This window comes from Larimichthys crocea, chromosome X (assembly GCF_000972845.2).
Source record: "Larimichthys crocea isolate SSNF chromosome X, L_crocea_2.0, whole genome shotgun sequence".
Lineage (NCBI taxonomy): Eukaryota > Metazoa > Chordata > Actinopteri > Sciaenidae > Larimichthys > Larimichthys crocea.
The window spans coordinates 12,242,953-12,259,652 of NC_040020.1; the positions used below are offsets into that span (position 1 = coordinate 12,242,953).

The 16,700-nt window shown below is 40.3% G+C and overlaps 3 protein-coding genes across 3 annotated transcripts; 1 reads left to right on the plus strand and 2 right to left on the minus strand.

Moving 5' to 3' along the window:
- The first annotated feature begins 3,611 nt into the window (after positions 1–3,611).
- Positions 3,612–6,365, plus strand: xpa (xeroderma pigmentosum, complementation group A). Its single transcript, XM_010735121.3, has 5 exons — positions 3,612–4,042; positions 4,220–4,325; positions 4,606–4,771; positions 5,318–5,435; positions 5,531–6,365. Exons 1-5 carry the CDS (start codon positions 3,760–3,762, stop codon positions 5,683–5,685), a joined length of 828 nt encoding a protein of 275 aa, XP_010733423.2. The 5' UTR covers positions 3,612–3,759; the 3' UTR covers positions 5,686–6,365.
- A 355-nt stretch (positions 6,366–6,720) lies between these two features.
- Positions 6,721–8,773, minus strand: LOC104922310 (NAD(P)(+)--arginine ADP-ribosyltransferase 1). Its single transcript, XM_010735109.3, has 3 exons — positions 8,626–8,773; positions 8,460–8,546; positions 6,721–7,880 (listed from the first exon to the last, which is right to left on the minus strand). Exons 2-3 carry the CDS (start codon positions 8,532–8,534, stop codon positions 7,032–7,034), a joined length of 924 nt encoding a protein of 307 aa, XP_010733411.2. The 5' UTR covers positions 8,535–8,546; positions 8,626–8,773; the 3' UTR covers positions 6,721–7,031.
- Positions 8,774–9,759: 986 nt separating this feature from the next.
- On the minus strand, positions 9,760–13,760 carry kpna7 (karyopherin alpha 7 (importin alpha 8)). Its single transcript, XM_027283550.1, has 12 exons — positions 13,612–13,760; positions 13,401–13,538; positions 13,237–13,322; positions 12,527–12,695; positions 12,216–12,315; positions 11,931–12,013; positions 11,411–11,497; positions 11,153–11,329; positions 10,845–11,078; positions 10,372–10,554; positions 10,141–10,287; positions 9,760–9,917 (listed from the first exon to the last, which is right to left on the minus strand). The coding sequence occupies exons 1-12, from the start codon at positions 13,675–13,677 to the stop codon at positions 9,831–9,833; spliced, it is 1,557 nt and encodes a 518-aa protein (XP_027139351.1). The 5' UTR covers positions 13,678–13,760; the 3' UTR covers positions 9,760–9,830.
- Between the last annotated feature and the right edge of the window lie 2,940 nt (positions 13,761–16,700).

Consider the following 16,700-nt stretch of genomic DNA (forward strand, 5'->3'; position numbering starts at 1 on the left):
GAAGTAACTCGAAATATCTGTTTCCGTTACCATTATTACATTTCCTCTTTCAGATTTTGGCTTTTTTTGTTTTGTTCTTTTGTTCCTATGAGCAGAGTCACACTGCCCTCTCAACAGGCAGAAGGAAACAAAATAATAGATGTAATAGTGACCCATTTGGCCAAATAGTCAGTCAGTGTTGTTTTCATCAGTTTAACCTCCTGTTGCATGCTGAACTGCCCTCATGCAAGCTACAACGCACATCATCAGTCATTAATTCCCATATGTTGCCTGCTGTCTATGTCAGATATTTGAGGAGCTCCTATATTTTATTCTCCTTTTATTCATCAATAAAATTATTGTAGACATCTCTGAATAACATCCTCCTCTACTTTTCATTTCTGATAATAATGTTAAAGTGTTTTAGTATAACCTCACAACAATAAATGCATAATTTAAATAAATTATAAACTATATTTGTTGTCCAATAACACTCATTTGCATTTGCGTTTTCTTTCTGTTTGACATTTTTCCTTTTTAGGTTTTAGCTATGGAAGTATAATTTCATCATGTCATTCGTGTCATTATTTTAACCCAACTAATTTTTTAAAATCTGAATCTTTTCGTAAATTGAAACTTTTTTTTTTGTCCAAATGAAGATGATGAGAATTTCTATAAAACTGCCCCCAACTACTAACTTGCAGTTTTTAAAAAAAATTGTGTTTTATTGTGTGTTTATGTGTATAAAAGATGTGTGAACTGTATATAAGCACCTGTATGTAATCATAGTCCTCCTCAATACAACTTTTATTCTCAGACTCCCGGTATAGCCATCTATGCAGCGTCATTTCTAAATCTTTCATGCTTTGATGGATGTGAATGTGAGAAATGTGTGTATGAATGAGTGTATTTAGAAATATCTTTAAGAATCCATCACTGAACAGTCGGAATACTGTGACAAATGGTAAAATGCTTTTGTATTTCCCTTGTACGTTATGCAAATCATACTCATGTACTACTTGAACTGTGTATAATACTGTAAAAACATATATAACATTCAACTCTGTATAAACTGTTGATCAAATAAATGAAAACTCAAATTTTCACTGTTGCTGTTTGGAGTTGATATCAAACTGTGACTGATGGTCCAGGCTGTAGATGCTTATCACCAGTTGTCTGGGGTCAGGACCCGTCGTCGTGTGGTTCCTTCATATTAGTTTGATATATTTTTAATTTTAAAAAATGGTTTTAAACATGTCATTATTAAGTAATAGTTGAGCTATTTTAAACCACTTTAAAAAGTCACTTTAAGTCACCTCACTGCACCGATTAGATCTGCAGTGTCATCTATCAGGATGTGATCTACTTTACTTTGACACAAGCCTCTTAAAGGAGCATGCATGGCCTGCTGCCATGACTGGTGTGATGCAACAGGGATTCACTGGACACCCGAGGACAGCCAATAAAGGACAAACTCACCTGCCTGCTTCTGTTCGCTGACAACTGAGAATGTTAACTCACTGTTGTACCTGCCAACCAGCAAGCAAGCGACAATCCCAGTTTCTCATGTGAAAATGTTAAATGAAAGTCTTCTACCCTCTGGTATGACAGAAAAAAGCTGAAAACCTGGAGGCATGATGTGGTTTATGGCTCAGAATTTCAAGATTCAAGATGAGGCTTTGAAGTAAAATAAAACCCTGATTTAAGCCTTGCAGGTTCTTAAAATAAAGCCTTTAGTGACCAACCACTGTGCCAACACTCATGGACATGTAGAACAGCACCATACAAGAGCAGTTTTCCAGGACTGGAGCAGAAGGGACAGCCTCCTCATAAGTTAATGCAGCTACTCCCACTTCCTACAAGAACACATCAATGGATGAATGAATATTAAACAGGAAGAGAAGAATTTTCACTTCTTAACAGAAAAGTTCATCATATTTTATGAAGACCCACTCAGTGCTTAGATACTTACTTCATGTGACTAACTCAGACTGCTGAAGCCAAAGACATCATATCAGCCACCACTGAGCTGAGACACTTTTCTGAAGGGCATGCACTGACATATGCATTGACATACAATAGACACTGTCTCGTTCTCTGAAAAAGACACAAAGTTATTGTAAATATGTACGTTTTGATTTGTATTTTCTTACATGGATAGAGTTGTATGTCCTTGCTTATTTTTGTATTTCTGTAGCTGTCCAAGTGTGTCAGATTTAGGGGCCTCTATACAGAATATATCAGAAATGGATATATTATATGTATAACTATGTTTTCATTAGTATATAATCAACTGAAATAAGAATTGTTATGTTTTTGTTACTTTAGAATGGGACTTTTATAGCTACAGACGCCATGGGTCGTTTTCCATGGAGTACACTATGTTGAACTCAAAGTCTCAAAGCACCCTAGATATCTCATTCACTCATTCACAGGCATCCATACACTGATGACAGTGGCTGCCATGCAAAGTTCATCAGTTTTTGGGAGCTGACATTCGCTGGCACAGCGTTCTGTATCTTGCCCAAGGAGCCGGGGATCAACTGCAATCAGCAACTACATCACTAGCTGCCACTTACACAGTCTTACACGCTGGACCTTTAATTTGTAATATTTATTATCATTTTACACAAAATGATGACTGTTTCGCATCATTTGAGTAAAATTAAGGAATAGCCTGCTGGCTGGTGTGGTCAGGAGGAACTATTACAGCAACCAGTATTATTTTAAATATTGAATATTGCTTTAAAGGTCCAGTGTGTGTAGGATTTAGTGTTATGTAGCAGTGAAATGAAAACTCTCCCATATCTCACCCTCTCTCCAAGCATGTAGGAAAAACTCAGGCTGTGAAATTCACTCAGACAGACTCCATGGAAGAGGACCTGCTCTCACTGTAGATATAAAAGGCTTATTTTAAGACAATATGATACACTAACGCAGTGGTTCTTAACCTGGGTTCGATCGAACCCTAGGGGTTCGGTGAGTCGGTCTCAGGGGTTCGGTGGAGCCTCCGCCCTGGAATTTTTTATACCATTTGTTACAACATATCTTTGTGAGCAATCGTTTTCGAGGATGCTGGACATAAAAACTAAGAAAAGGAACAGACTTTGCTGTGAAAATGACATGAGACTGGCACTTGCCAAGGTGAAGCCACGCATATCTGAACTGGTCTCTCAAAGGCAACAGCAGAAGTCACACTGAGGTAAGTTGTTGTGAGTTCATGCACTGTGTTGGTTTTGTTATTTGAACAAGGTGATGTTAATGCACGGTTCATTTTGTGCACCAGTAAAAAAATCACATTTTATTTTTTACTAAAGAAGGGTTCGGTGAATGAGCATATGAAACTGGTGGGGTCCGTCCGGTACCTCCAACAAGGTTAAGAACCACTGCACTAACGGATACTGCAAATAAATAAATAAATAAATCTTACACACTGGTCCTTTAAGACTAAATGTGAAACTGTTTAAAAAAAGAAGAATATGAAGCTGGATTTAAGACCTTTATTACAGTAATTAGTTTGTCACATTACATACATACAGCAGACCTTTGTTAGAAATCCTAAGATTAGGTCTTTGGTCCTTCAGTCCTGTAGCAGCAGGTGGCGGTACTGCGCCTAAAACTTTAAGATAAAGACGTAGAGGAAGAAGAGGAGAAAGAGGAGGAAGGAGCCGGAAGCATGCATCTGTCAGGTCGGTAACATAAACAGTCCAACACTTTGAATGGAACAAAACAAGACCTGCTGCTCGGACCAGAGACTGTATGACTGTTTGAGACAGCAGCATGGACCCGCCAGACTCTGGAGGACTGGATGCTGCCGGTCCCGGCTCGGAGCAGAGTCCCAAACCCGAGCTCTCTGCAGCGATGCGGGCTAAAATCGAGCGGAACCGGCAGCGGGCGTTGATGCTTCGGCAAGCCCGACTAGCGAGCCGCCCTTTGTCCGCCGCGGAGGGCGCAACCACGGCTAAAGTGTCCAAGACCATCGACTCCGGGGCCGGCTTCTTCATCGAGGAGGAGGAGGATGGAGAGGAAGAGCAGAGGACCAGGAAGGTTGTGCATCAGCCAGGTGTGTGTGTTTGTGTGTGTGTGTGTGTGTGTGTGTGTGTGTGTTTGGTAACTTTAGTGTGTGTGTGTGTGTGTGTGTGTGTTTGGTAACTTTAGTATGTGTGTGTGTGTGTGCGTGTGCGCGTGCGCATGCTTATTGAATCCCTGTGTGCTGAGTGTGTTTGTGTTTTGTCTTCAGCTCCAGTGATTGAGCCAGAGTACCTGGTCTGCGATGACTGTCAGAAACCCTTTATGGACTCGTACCTCAGCAACAGCTTTGACCTGTGTGTCTGTGACAAGTGCAGGTACACACACACACACACACACACACACACACACACACACACAGATGACTGAGCATGAGACACATATAAAATAGAATTTTGTAAAATTTAATAACACATAATTGAAATGTAAATAAACGCCAGTGAGAGATAAGGTGGTGAATAAACACAGAGGATAAAAAGTATCAGAGAAGATTAAAAGCTATATGATGGTCCGATCACTTTTAAAACATGCAGTGCATACAGTATTGTAGTACACACAGTAGTACTGATAGGGGTTAATATACTGTTTCTCCCTCAGGGACAATGAGGTGAAACATAAGCTGATCTCCAGAACTGAAGCCAAGCAGCATTACCTGCTGAAGGACTGTGACCTGGACAAGAGAGAACCTCCACTCAGGTTTATTCTGAAGAAAAACCCTCACAACCCACGCTGGGGAGACATGAAGCTCTACCTCAAAGTACAGGTACAGACAGGGGCGATAAGCAAGTGTGCAGAGGTGTCAGCTCTGCATCGTGTTCCTCCTCTCAGTGTTCACATTACTGCACCCCATTATCATGTTCAAAGAGAGGCTGTGTTTCGTCAGGCTGTTATACACTGTTTCCAGAACATTTAGTTTCATGGGCCATGTACCAGTTGGAGGCTTTGTGAACATTTCTGTGGTCAGCAATCTCAACCATTTGTCCATTAAACATTATCAGCTGCATTAAATCTTACTATTTTTTTATGATAAGCTTTCGTCTTATGGACTTTTATTTATTTCTAAGGAGGTTGTTGACCAGTTCTGAGGAGATAACACGTGCTTGAGATATAGTATCGCCTTTCTGCAGTAAAGCTCATCAGCATGCTTAAGTGAACTGAAATTAGCATGATCAATATTGAACTCTGTACCAAGGCTAATGTATATTTTGCATACGAGGTCATGTGTGTGTGTGTGTGTGTGTGTGTGTGTGTGTGTGTGTGTGTGTGTGTGTGTGTGTGTGTGTGTGTGTGTGTGTATTTGGGTGCCTAGGTGGAGAAGAGATGTATGGAGGTGTGGGGTTCAGAGGAGGCTCTAGAGGAGGCCAAAGAGACGAGAGAAGAGAACAGAGAGGTGCAGAAACAAAAACGTTTCAACAAGAAGGTCAAAGGTTGGTTTCCTGTTATATATAAATACCCAAACATCAAACATGTAGGAAGAGCCAGCATCAACTCCAAATGTGTCGTATGTCTGTTTGTATGTCAGAGCTGCGCAGGGCGGTGAGGAGCAGCATGTGGACCAAAGACACCAGCGTTCACCAACATCAGTATGGACCAGAGGAGGTGGTGGATCCCGAGGAGGACCTCTACAAGAAAACCTGCACCACCTGTGGACATGAACTCACCTACGAGAAGATGTAGCAACACACGCCAACACTGACTGTTACAGGTTTAGCCTTTCATAAACCCTCTCTCCCGTAAGCTGTCTTTCTATGGCATTTGTTTTTCTATTTAATTAATAAAACACTCCGTCTTGATCACACACAAGGGGCCATATCACTCTCCATTTAACACACAAAGACTTTCAGTCTGTCAGAAGTCTTGTCTATTTTAAACAGCCGTTGACCTCAACTTAACTCTCACTGTATATTTTTAGAAATAACTGCAGATTTCCCCTCTGGTCCACTGCCTAATGCTACACTTCCTGTTTCTTTTGTAGCGCATAGATTCAGTCTTGCTGTGGGGAAGTCAAATATTGAAACTTAAAAACACTGTCTTGTGTGAAGTAAAAATGTGAATTTTGAGAAGGAAGTTTATGTTTTTGGACACACGTCTGTGGCTGAATCCAAATGCAGGCGAAGTCCTCGCAGATTTCAGTCATATGTACCACGATGTGTTCACGGTCATTAAGTCGAAACATTAAAAGATCACTCATTTCACTTGATGATAAAAGGACTGGTGCTATGGGTTTGCTCAGGAGTTATTCTGATTTCCTCACTGATCAGAATGAGATTTAATGTGTTAAATGTGTCAAAAAACATTTTGTAACATGAATTGAATAAATCATGGACAGATTCTATTAAACAGTGTGATTATGCTTCCCTATTACTTCCTTTCATTTTAGTTAGAAATCTAAATATGAACGATGGGTGGACAAATGGAAAACAGTTTCCTAGTCAGACAAATTTTTTTGCTGTTCATGCTTATTTATAAATAGTTTTTTAAAGTTAGCAATCTACTGGTCAGCCACACCTATAGTGTTTATTGTAAATTAAAAGAATCATCCAGGCTGGGTTTACATTTCTATTTTTTAATACATAAAGATTTCTTGAAAAGTCTTCAGGTATTTATTATGAAGCCACGTCTCGGTCTTATTTCTTATTTGTGAAGTAGACCTGCTGTCTATTTAAAAAGGGGTCCAGGTGTTCATTCAGATACCAAACCATTTAAGCCCACTGAAAGTGTTTCACATCTTTTACTGAAACAAAAACATGCAACCTCTTCTCTTCCTGTCAAATAGAAAACCCATATTTATTGCACATCATTTTATTAATCAGGTATAAGAGCAAATAAAAGCAAACATTCAGCTTGACTTGTGGAAAAGGAGTATAATGACTCCTTTAATATGCTGCAGTAGTGTGCCTTCTATTGTATATTATGTAATACAGTAGTCAATCATTTGAAGTAATTACAAATATTTTAATAAATTCAAGAATGAAACAAATCAGTAACAATTAGTGATGTATAAAAATAATGGTGTGAAGTCTTTAAAAAAGGCCAGCAGCCTGGCAGTTGAGACTGCTGTAAACTCCAGCAGTCTCAAGTTTGAAGACGACCTCACACTGTAGATCATTCTCTCCTGACTTGTCCACAGAGACAATATTGAACATCTCATATGGAGGAATGAGGACTTCGTCTTCTTCTGAGTCAAACTCTGTGTAGGACTTGAGGTAGGCACCAAAGCATGTCTGTATCTCAAAGCAGGTCCTCCGCCCAAAATGACGCAGGTCCTTGTTGAGTGAGCTGGAGGCGAAGGAACCAAAGCGCATGGTTTGTCCAGATTCCCCGCTGAAGAGCAGTTTGCTTCTCCTGTAGGTTTTATAGCAGTACCTCTGGTTGAGTTTTAGGAGCCGGATGGCATCTGACAGCAGGAAGTGGAGGCTGTGGAACTCAAACGAGGTTTTGTATGAGGCCTTCCCTTTGCGGACTGCTCTGTTTAGGCCACCATATGCTCCCGCTGTGTAGGCACACAGTGCCCTGAAGTGATTCCAGGACAGCAGGTCATCGGCGTCCTTATTCTTCATGGCTTTGAAGGCACAAAGTTTAGTGTATGTGGAGTGCAGATCTTCCTTGGTGCTCCTTGGGAGGTATTGACGTTTCACTCTGATCAGCATCTTATGGGAGCAGCCGTGATACATGTCGTCGACAGAGTCCAGAGACATGCTAAGAGGGATTGTGAGAATCCAGGACCGACCTGATGGATCCTGCACTGAGGCGCCAGATAACTTCAGTGAGGTATTCTGAGCATTTACAGGATCCACAGGTCCTGAGTTTAGAGATGTCGTCTTAACATCAGAACTTTTCAGGAGGGCCTCTGTGGTATTGTTTACAGGTAACTGTAGTAAAATAAGTACATGTAGTTTGAGATGCAGGGCTGCAAGATTAACAGTCTTGTCTTCTTGCTATGAATTACACTGATGTCCTCTAATCTTTCTGGGAATTTCAGGGCTTAGATTCTACAATGAAATTGTAATGTTTAGTGGATCCTTTTCATTTTATGACACCTAATAGTTAAATTTGACTACTAAACTATTTTTTCTGGCAGCTCCATAAAGTTTGGGGTCTCAAGAGACAGATTAACATAGCAGAAGCCTGTATATTATTTAAATTTTCTGAGTGGTACTTCTCATCACTGTAAATCTGTATTTGATGGCCCAACTTAATCAAATTTATATAATATAATTAAGCTGATTGATATCAAAGAAATTATTAATCAGAACATTTTACAGACTTAATTTTGATTAAATTACCAATAACCTTAATATTTTTGCACTCATGAACTACAGATCTTTAACCTCCCTCGTTTTGGTATAAAGCATAGGGAGCTACATTATAGGACTTCGTGAGAATACAACATTCTTATTCAGTATACAAAACATTTTACAAGGTGGTGATATGTTACAGTAGTTTCTCACCGTCTTTGCATTTAGACGTCTTATCCCCACACAGAGGCAGCAGAGGATAAACATCAGCATGCTACCCTTCAACATGATGGAAGATATCTAAAAAAGAAAAAAAAACTGTTTGTTCCACCCTATTGCAATGTATAAATCACAGTATAATAGGTCAATTTGATCTTACCCGATAACAACGCAGCAGGTGCTGTAACAGCCAGGTCTTTGGTCTGTGTGATGGCAGTCATCTCTTATACCAGAGCTTGTGTGGGTGTGTGCAAAAAACCTGCCAATCACTACTTGTGTAGTGAACACTGTTTTTTCCCAGTTCTTTTGGGGAACCAGCAATACCACCCCTGCATTTCATCAACAGCAAAAGGTGGAAGTTACAAGGTTGAAGGGGCGGTTTACCCAGATTACAAAATAAGGGTTCTTACTTAGGCTATTCTTGTAGATTGGTTTTTCTCGGCCGTATGTGAGAAAACACTAAAGTATAAGACTGTTTAATGTGTTGCTGTATGTCACCTTTCAATGCTTCGACTGCCACAAACATTGACACCCAGGGTTTGCCTACATGGCTAGGTGCTGCTGGAAGTTAATGTGTTGGTTGCAATTTGGACAAAACCTTAAGGTGATTTATTACAAGAAATTTAGACAAAGACTGACTATTCAGATATTTTAAAACATTGGGCAAAGTGGGTTTTTAAAGAAGCAAAATGAGTTGGTCAGGTGACCATGAGTAATTTAAATTAAGCAAAGTTTTTATTTTCCTTATAAGCAGAAAAGTGGTTTGCATTTTAGTTGGAAGTAAATAATTTTAGATTTCAGAGAATCACCAGACTGTTGAAATGCCTAGTCAAGGGAGAAAGCCTTCCTTGCATGGTAAGTCCCTTTTACTGCTTACTCAAATATCTTCTCATTTTCCTCAAGTCAGCAAATTCACTGTTTCATTGTGATGCATTTATGGCAAGTTTTCTTGGTGTTTTATAACCATTTAAATGTTAAACTAGTGAATACTATACTACTATAGTGAATGTAAAAGCTTTGTTACAAAGCAGTCCTAATTTGAACCATTGGGCTTGTACTAACCTATTAAACCATAATAGGTTAACTGGTGACTAAATTGGCTGTAGACATGAATATGGATGGTTGTTTGTCTATGTGCCCTGTGATAAGCTGGCGACTTGTCCAGGGTGTACCCCACCTCTCTCCTCAAGTCAGCTGGGATAGGCTTCAGCCCCACCCTAACAGTTTACAGATAATGAATGGCTTATACTATACCATTTATACTACCCACCCACTTAAGTTTAAGACACAAATATTCTTTGAACTGTATGACAATTTATTTATTTTCAGCTTGAACTCTTCAAACACTGTACAATAGTAAAGAGTTTAAAATTCAAAGGTTCTCTGAACATCAGAGCTCTTAAACACAAACGAATCCTCTGTAGCGTCGACCTTGATTCCCTCGATCTCACCCTAGAAGGAGAAGAGAAGTTTAGTCAACTTTGAAAATACATGTTGAGTCCTTTTGCCAAGAGTGCTACAAGGATGACTTTATGTATACAATAATCTTATCAGTTTAATGAATTTTCCAAAATAGTTTAAGCTGTATAATGACAAGAATCTTCAATCTGTCCATGTGTCAAGCTGTCAAACCCTAAATGCACTCTAAAACAGGCAATTTCATTTTGCTACTTACGTCCCCAAAGTACTTCTCTATGAGGCTATGTGCGGCCTGGTACACCATATCGTTGTCATGATTCTGCAACATTTCAATGCGGTCCAGTCCTCCTAGTTCTTCGACCAACAAGCTAAGTTTCTCAGTCTCCCCGAGCTTCTCTGCTGCCTGAAGACATGTACAATAACAAACACTCTTCCATAGTTTGGGTCAAATCAATTCCATGCAACACATGAGTCATCCCCTTCTCACCATGAAGATGTTGTTGATGGCATCCAGTATGACCAGAATGACTTTAGCGTCTTTGACTTGCAGCAGGTTAACGATCGCCTCCAGAGCTCCACTCTGCACCAGAGTGACCACCTGCTCCACAGTACCCCCACTGGTGAAGTTGGTCACTGCCCACACTGCCTCCCTTTGAGTCTTGAAGTCTCCCTGAGAAAAGATTAGTCATATGATTGCTCTCTCCAGGCTACAAGTCAGACATGTGGCTGTTTTTTTCCCCTAGTATTCCAGGCAACTGCCAGTCTCAGTAATTTAACTTGTGAAAGTCAGCTTTCAGAAACTAGAGTGGTCAGACACACTAACCACAATATTAAACCAATATCAAGGCTGCTAAGGGGGAAAGAAAGAAAGATACTTCTGAATTTTCCAAAGTGTTCACTAGTTGGTTTCAATTCCTTTGAAAATAAATTACCGTACTTCAGATTTTGTGATCTACTCACATTTCTGAGCTGTTCTACCAGAGGGGGGAGAAGGCCACAGGTGATGAGCTGTTGGATTTGCTTACAGGGCCCTGCAGCAATGTTGGACAGTGCCCATGCTGCCTCCTTTTGCACACTGGGCTTTGAGTGCCTCATCAGTTGAGGTAGGACGTTCAGAACACCGGCATCAACCGCTGCCTGTGTCTGTAGGTCTGACCCACTCACAATGTTCCCGATGGAGCGGAGAGCCGGGGTCTGCAGGTCAGACAGGTCACAGATTACCTCACTAAAGAGTTTGAGGCCACTGTTCTTGGATCTTTCATACCTACCATGACACTGAGCTCCTCGTGGCTCATGAGCTCCACCAGCCGAGGGACTATGCCAGTTTTCACTACAACATCAATGCGGTCATTGTCACCATCAGAGAGGTAGGAGATTGCCCAGCATGCATCAGACAAGATGTCCTTATCACTGAGGTGGAGTAGCTGGATCAGTGAGGGAAGCACCTGAAGGGATGACAGCACATTATGGCACCTTTCAGCTCAGATACTGCTGAAAGTCTATTATTGAGCTGTGATGTTACATACCTGCAGGACCGCAGACAACGGAGGACACGGGTTCTTATTTCGACACAAGTTAGACAATGTCCATGTCAGATTACGCAGGTAGCCAACCTGAAGTAATAACACATTATGACCAACAGGATTATACAGCAGCAAACAGCTGAGGGAAAGTTCAAGAGTACTCCAGATTTTATACTGTCAAGGAGATGTCCAAGATTCTCTCATTTTCAAAAGACATGGGCTTACCCCCCCCTCCCCCAAATTGTCATGACTTGTCTTTAGCCCACTACTGATCCATGCTTGAGGCTAGCATGCAAGGCTATGAGCGTAACACCAGATTTTGACCAGAATGTGAAATAAGAAAAACTTTCTGCTGAATTAATCTCAAAATTTTCAACTGTCCATCAAGTCAAGAAGGTTACTGTCGACAGAATACTCTAAACATCAAGAAGGCCTGTTTCTGAGGGGTCAGGAGTAAATGTGGTCCATGTAGATAAACCTTTGGGTGCATAGTTGGAGCTGGCCTTGTCAAGTTTTTACTTACAGGTGTATCTGGGCAGATGCGGGCCAGTAAGGCTGGGATTACATTGCACTCAATCAGGACATCTCGATAAGCTGGACCATCACCTGCCATTAGTATTGTGTGTTAGTACTGCTTGCCACAGTGGGATCAATGTACAATCCATGTTTCACCACTACCTTTAGTGATGAGATTTATTTTAAAATATAAATTAAAAAACCCTGTTAACTGTAGGTAACCAGTTTCGTCCTTTTGGAAACCATTACCTCCATTAAACATCTAATATACAAACAATTCAGCTGATTTTACCTGCAATGTTTCCAAGAGCCCAAACAGCCTGTTCACTGATGTGCAACATTGGTGAAGCCAGCAAGGAGATGAAAGCTGGTACAGCCCCATGTTCCACCACCTGAGATGGAAATACACATTTAACTTTCAAGCTACAGTACAAAGACCTGAAAGCCTTTAAACTGTCTGTTTAGCTGTGTCGATTTTAAACAGCCAAGTTGTTTGAGGGATAACTGAGGCTGTGGAAACCCAAGTGCAGTGAACGGCATCAACCACATCAAACATTAACCTAGTTGTGCTTGAGCTTCAGGAGTTCAGTACTGTGTTCACACCTGCTGAGTATGCCAAGATGTTCCAGAGGCGATGTTTGTTAGAGCCCAAGCGGCTTCAAACTGCAGAGTCGGCTCATCGTCCATGCACAGAAAGGACACAAAGCGGGACAGCAGACCTGCATCTACGATCTCCTTCAGAGGAGGGTTACGCTCCTGTGAAAGCAGCTTCCTGAAAGGATGGAAAAAAATGTGACAAAGCTACATATTATTCTAATTACTCCTGTTAATTTAAATGAGTGGATCATTGGTGAGATATTCAATTAGCCCAATAACTTATTGCATAGTAGTTGGAAAATGAAGGAAATTTCCTTCAACTCAGAAGTTCCTAAGTTTGCTGCTTTTTCAACAGTCTAAAATTACATAAGATGAACACAAAAAGGAGCTAAAGCTTCACATTTGTCTCACCACTGTGTGATTCTAACCACATTGAGCAATTGCATCTCCATCTTGTGCAAAAGAAAACCACAAGCTCATGTTTGAACAGAGTGCCCTTTTGGATCTCTCCAAAGATAACATGCATGTTACAGTGGCCAATGTGAAAGAACAATGCAGCAAATGAGTATTTATATTTTTAATTTAACCTGGGTTTAACCGTTTCCTTTTCACCATGAATACACGATGACTTCCTGCATGCTGGTGCCTTTTTTGTCCCCCTGTCCCTGAGATAGCCTGAATGCGCCACTGTCAAGTAACCCTCCCTGATGACTCACCTGGCTGCCTGACAGCCTCGGGTTTGGGACTCCTTGCTGTCGCTGTTTACGTCTTTAATGATGTCCTCAATGGTTAGAGGAGTCACCTAAACGACAAACAAGGCCGTAAGAAGCTCCATTGTTGTAGTTTTTAGTTAAATCTCTAATGTTTTCTGTGAACTGACCGTCTCATTAGAGTCAGGAGAGAGGGCATCCTCGTCCGGGAGAGACGACAGCGTTATATTTCTTCTCTTCAGGAAATTTTCATTCTTGTGAGCCTTGCGCAGCTCCACGCACTCAGTGATGCGTTTCTCACGAAGTTTCTGCAAGAGGATAAAATACGCAGCGTCGATACAAATATTAATACGCATAATCTTCAAAATTAAACAAACTTACTGCTGGATCTTTGCCCTTATTTTTGAATTTGGAGATTCGCTCGTCAACAACGTTCTTGGTGGGCATGGTGTTTGGTTTTTTTACGCACGGTGGACACGGCCCTCTCTGCTTGACTCGCACTGATGAAAACTGGTGACAGCTTCAGCTTTAAGGTGGAGAGCAGCCTCAGGTGAATCCAATTAGCTGTGATTGATGTGACGCACCTGCGTGCAGCTGTGCGCGTCAATTATCAAATTAATAAAAATCCTTTCCCTCTGGAGCCAGTTAGATTTGGCAAAGGTCTGTAAATTCACTTTTTTTGCAGTATATGTAGAAGAAGAATTGAAATGAATTTAATGTCATAAACAATCATTAATCTCAAGTAGACTTTTTTCTTTACTTGTTATACCAATGTTTAATATCCAAATGGCATATATAATATGCGTAATGAACTGAGAGAAGGGAGGTTAAACAAGTAACAGTAATAGTCTTGGATATTTTTATTGCAATTAACCGCAGACGGCCGATCATGGCGTGTTTTAGACAGTAGGTGGCAGCAAAACATAACTTTCTCTAGTCTCAACACACACCGTGTGTAAATGTGATTAACTGATGTGTTTCTTAAATCAAATGAAATTAACATAGGGATGATGTGCATTTACACCACATCTTTATATCAGCCAAACTGCAGTACGTGACTTTTTTAGTTTAATACAGGTCTGACTTTAGTTGTAGTTTCAGAAACAGTGTGAGGTGAAACAAAATAAGGGAAAATATGAAAATTAATAGATGAGTTAAATAAAAGAGAAGAAAGAAGGTGAGAGAGAAAGTGACGCAGACAGTGATGGAGTCACGTCTTGCACTGAAACAACCAGGAAGGGCTGAACAATAGCAGCTTAAGTGGAGGTTTCCACCTGACCAAGTTATAATCACTTCCTTTTGATAACATATGTTCACACTCTCTCTCTGTCTTACACACACACACACACACAGGGTCATGTGACTGCGAGTGCTCAGTCTCAAGTATAAACACACTCTATCAGCAGCCGTAACCACCAGCCTGAGTGTAGGTCACGACCCCCGTCAGGGTTGTTTCATCTAATACACACATACATGTTATGTCCACATTAATGTGCATTATTATGAAAACACATGTTTTCCTTTGTGTTTTGTACCTTCAGCAATCTTAAGTCTTGTTTTCCACCTACAGAGGAAGTAAACCTTTAAATCTTAATTGTGTATATAGTCGAAACAGAGCTTATTATAAAAGCTCATGTGCTTCTGTCAACCTTCACAGGGTATGTCAAAGTTTTGATTTATACATGTAAAATAAAATATGTCTTTGTGATCACTCAACTGTGCAGCTCGATGGAGCTTTTTAGCCTGTTTCAGGGCTGCACATTTTCATTTGGCAAGCTAAAAAGCCAAATATTACATTGTATACAGAGTGAAGAGTGAATATTTCTGTATATTTTTTGAATGTCACAGTAATGCAACAACCATATGGTGAAATAATGATGTTAACTGTTTATTTGTTAGCATGTTTTGATCAAGCGGCAACTTGGTGCTGGGAAATGAAGCCAATGTGTTCCTCGAGACAGGCTCCCGAACATTTCAACCTCCGTAAGCAACTGTATTAAAATGCCTAACACGGCAGAAATACACATGTAAAAAAAAAAAACTGTACTGAGCATGATTTTTTTTAACTCACCTGTTTTTAACGGGTAACGTCACTTATGCTCTGTCCATTCTTCATACGGTCATTGGTTTTGATGTTTTTCTGCCCCCTAGTGGCAAAACATGCATTGATGCAGCTTTAAGAAGCCACATTTCTCCAACCTTCAGTTGTCCCTGTGATAGATCATTTGGGGATTTTCATACAGAACTACAAAAGCCTGAGAACATGTAGGATTGATTTAGAAATATGCCAGTAGAGGTAAAAGAGTGATGGGCATACCATTGATTTATCTAGTAATGAGTTTTGTAAGTTATACCTGCTCTTCATTTTTTTATGTGTATGATTGTCTTTTTAGAGGAGAGTGATATTTTTTGCAGTTAGGTTCATTTAAAAGCTAGGAGCATCAGGTCAGGTCACAGGGTGAAAATGAAATCATCAATCAATCAGTCTAAAGGGAATGGATATTTCCTCTTGTCTCGACACCCCTTCTAACACTCTCTCTACCCCGTCTCTGTTTTCCTAACCCTGCTTCATTATTAGTAATTTCCCTCTGTCAGGCGTGGGAAGGGAGAGAGGATAAACAAAGGTGGGTGATTTAATTTGTTCTCATGGTCTTCGGCTACTTTTATATTATTGTTAGAGGTCATAGAGAGCAACTGGGCTACTGTGAGCTGTTATAGCAGATATAAATATGAAATTTATAGACATATTCTGTGGCATAATGACTTGTTGGTGTAGTATTTTTTGCAGTGTGTGTGTGTGTGTGTGTGTTGGCCGCTCTCGTTGCCCACGAGATCATGCTTCTGGACTTTTGACCTGGAAGTGCTTATGGTTCCTCAGAGACTCTCTGATGGGTGTGGAGGGTTTCTGTCCTGCCCTGTTGTCTCATTAGTCTGAACAATGTGAGGTGAACAGAGGAAATTCCACTGTGCAGGTTCAAGGTTTCCTAACCCCCACGCACACACACACACGCAAACCCACAACAATGTATGCAAGAACATGTGCGTATAGAAATAAATGCAATGAAAACAAGAAGAAAGAATAACAAAACATTAAATACAGTTACAGGTTCAATATTTCATTATTAATGGATGATAAATAATGCATTCTTTTTTCAGCATTTGATATAGCAGCTAATGGCTTTATTAATGATTAATAAATCACTTCCCTTGATTTGTCTTTTTAGTTGGAGGGCATCAGGGCCACAATCAATGTATTAACTATTTATTAACACACATACTTATTATTTATTAACATTTATAATTAACAGATGACCTGCTAACTTTTGTTTATGGCTCACTGGAAAGTGAGAAACTCATCAGCATTTTTCTATTGCTGTGATTATTAATGACTCAGCAGCAAGAGAGATTTCACAACCTGGCAACCCAAAAGTTGCTCTTATTAATGGCTTGGAACTAATCAATAAAGTATT

What these genes read in the sequence shown, in the direction of transcription:
- xpa (XM_010735121.3), top strand. Translation starts at nt 3,760, where the DNA reads ATGGACCCGCCAGACTCTGGAGGACTGGATGCTGCCGGTCCCGGCTCG. An exon ending in GAAGGTTGTGCATCAGCCAG is followed by an intron (nt 4,043 to 4,219) that starts GTGTGTGTGTTT and finishes TTTTGTCTTCAG; the next exon opens with CTCCAGTGATTGAGCCAGAG. An exon ending in AGCTCTACCTCAAAGTACAG is followed by an intron (nt 4,772 to 5,317) that starts GTACAGACAGGG and finishes TTGGGTGCCTAG; the next exon opens with GTGGAGAAGAGATGTATGGA.
- LOC104922310 (XM_010735109.3), bottom strand. Translation starts at nt 8,534, where the DNA reads ATGTTGAAGGGTAGCATGCTGATGTTTATCCTCTGCTGCCTCTGTGTG. An exon ending in GACGTCTAAATGCAAAGACG is followed by an intron (nt 7,881 to 8,459) that starts GTGAGAAACTAC and finishes ATTTTACTACAG; the next exon opens with TTACCTGTAAACAATACCAC.
- kpna7 (XM_027283550.1), bottom strand. Translation starts at nt 13,677, where the DNA reads ATGCCCACCAAGAACGTTGTTGACGAGCGAATCTCCAAATTCAAAAAT. An exon ending in CTCCTGACTCTAATGAGACG is followed by an intron (nt 13,323 to 13,400) that starts GTCAGTTCACAG and finishes TTTGTCGTTTAG; the next exon opens with GTGACTCCTCTAACCATTGA. An exon ending in CCATCAACAACATCTTCATG is followed by an intron (nt 10,288 to 10,371) that starts GTGAGAAGGGGA and finishes ACATGTCTTCAG; the next exon opens with GCAGCAGAGAAGCTCGGGGA.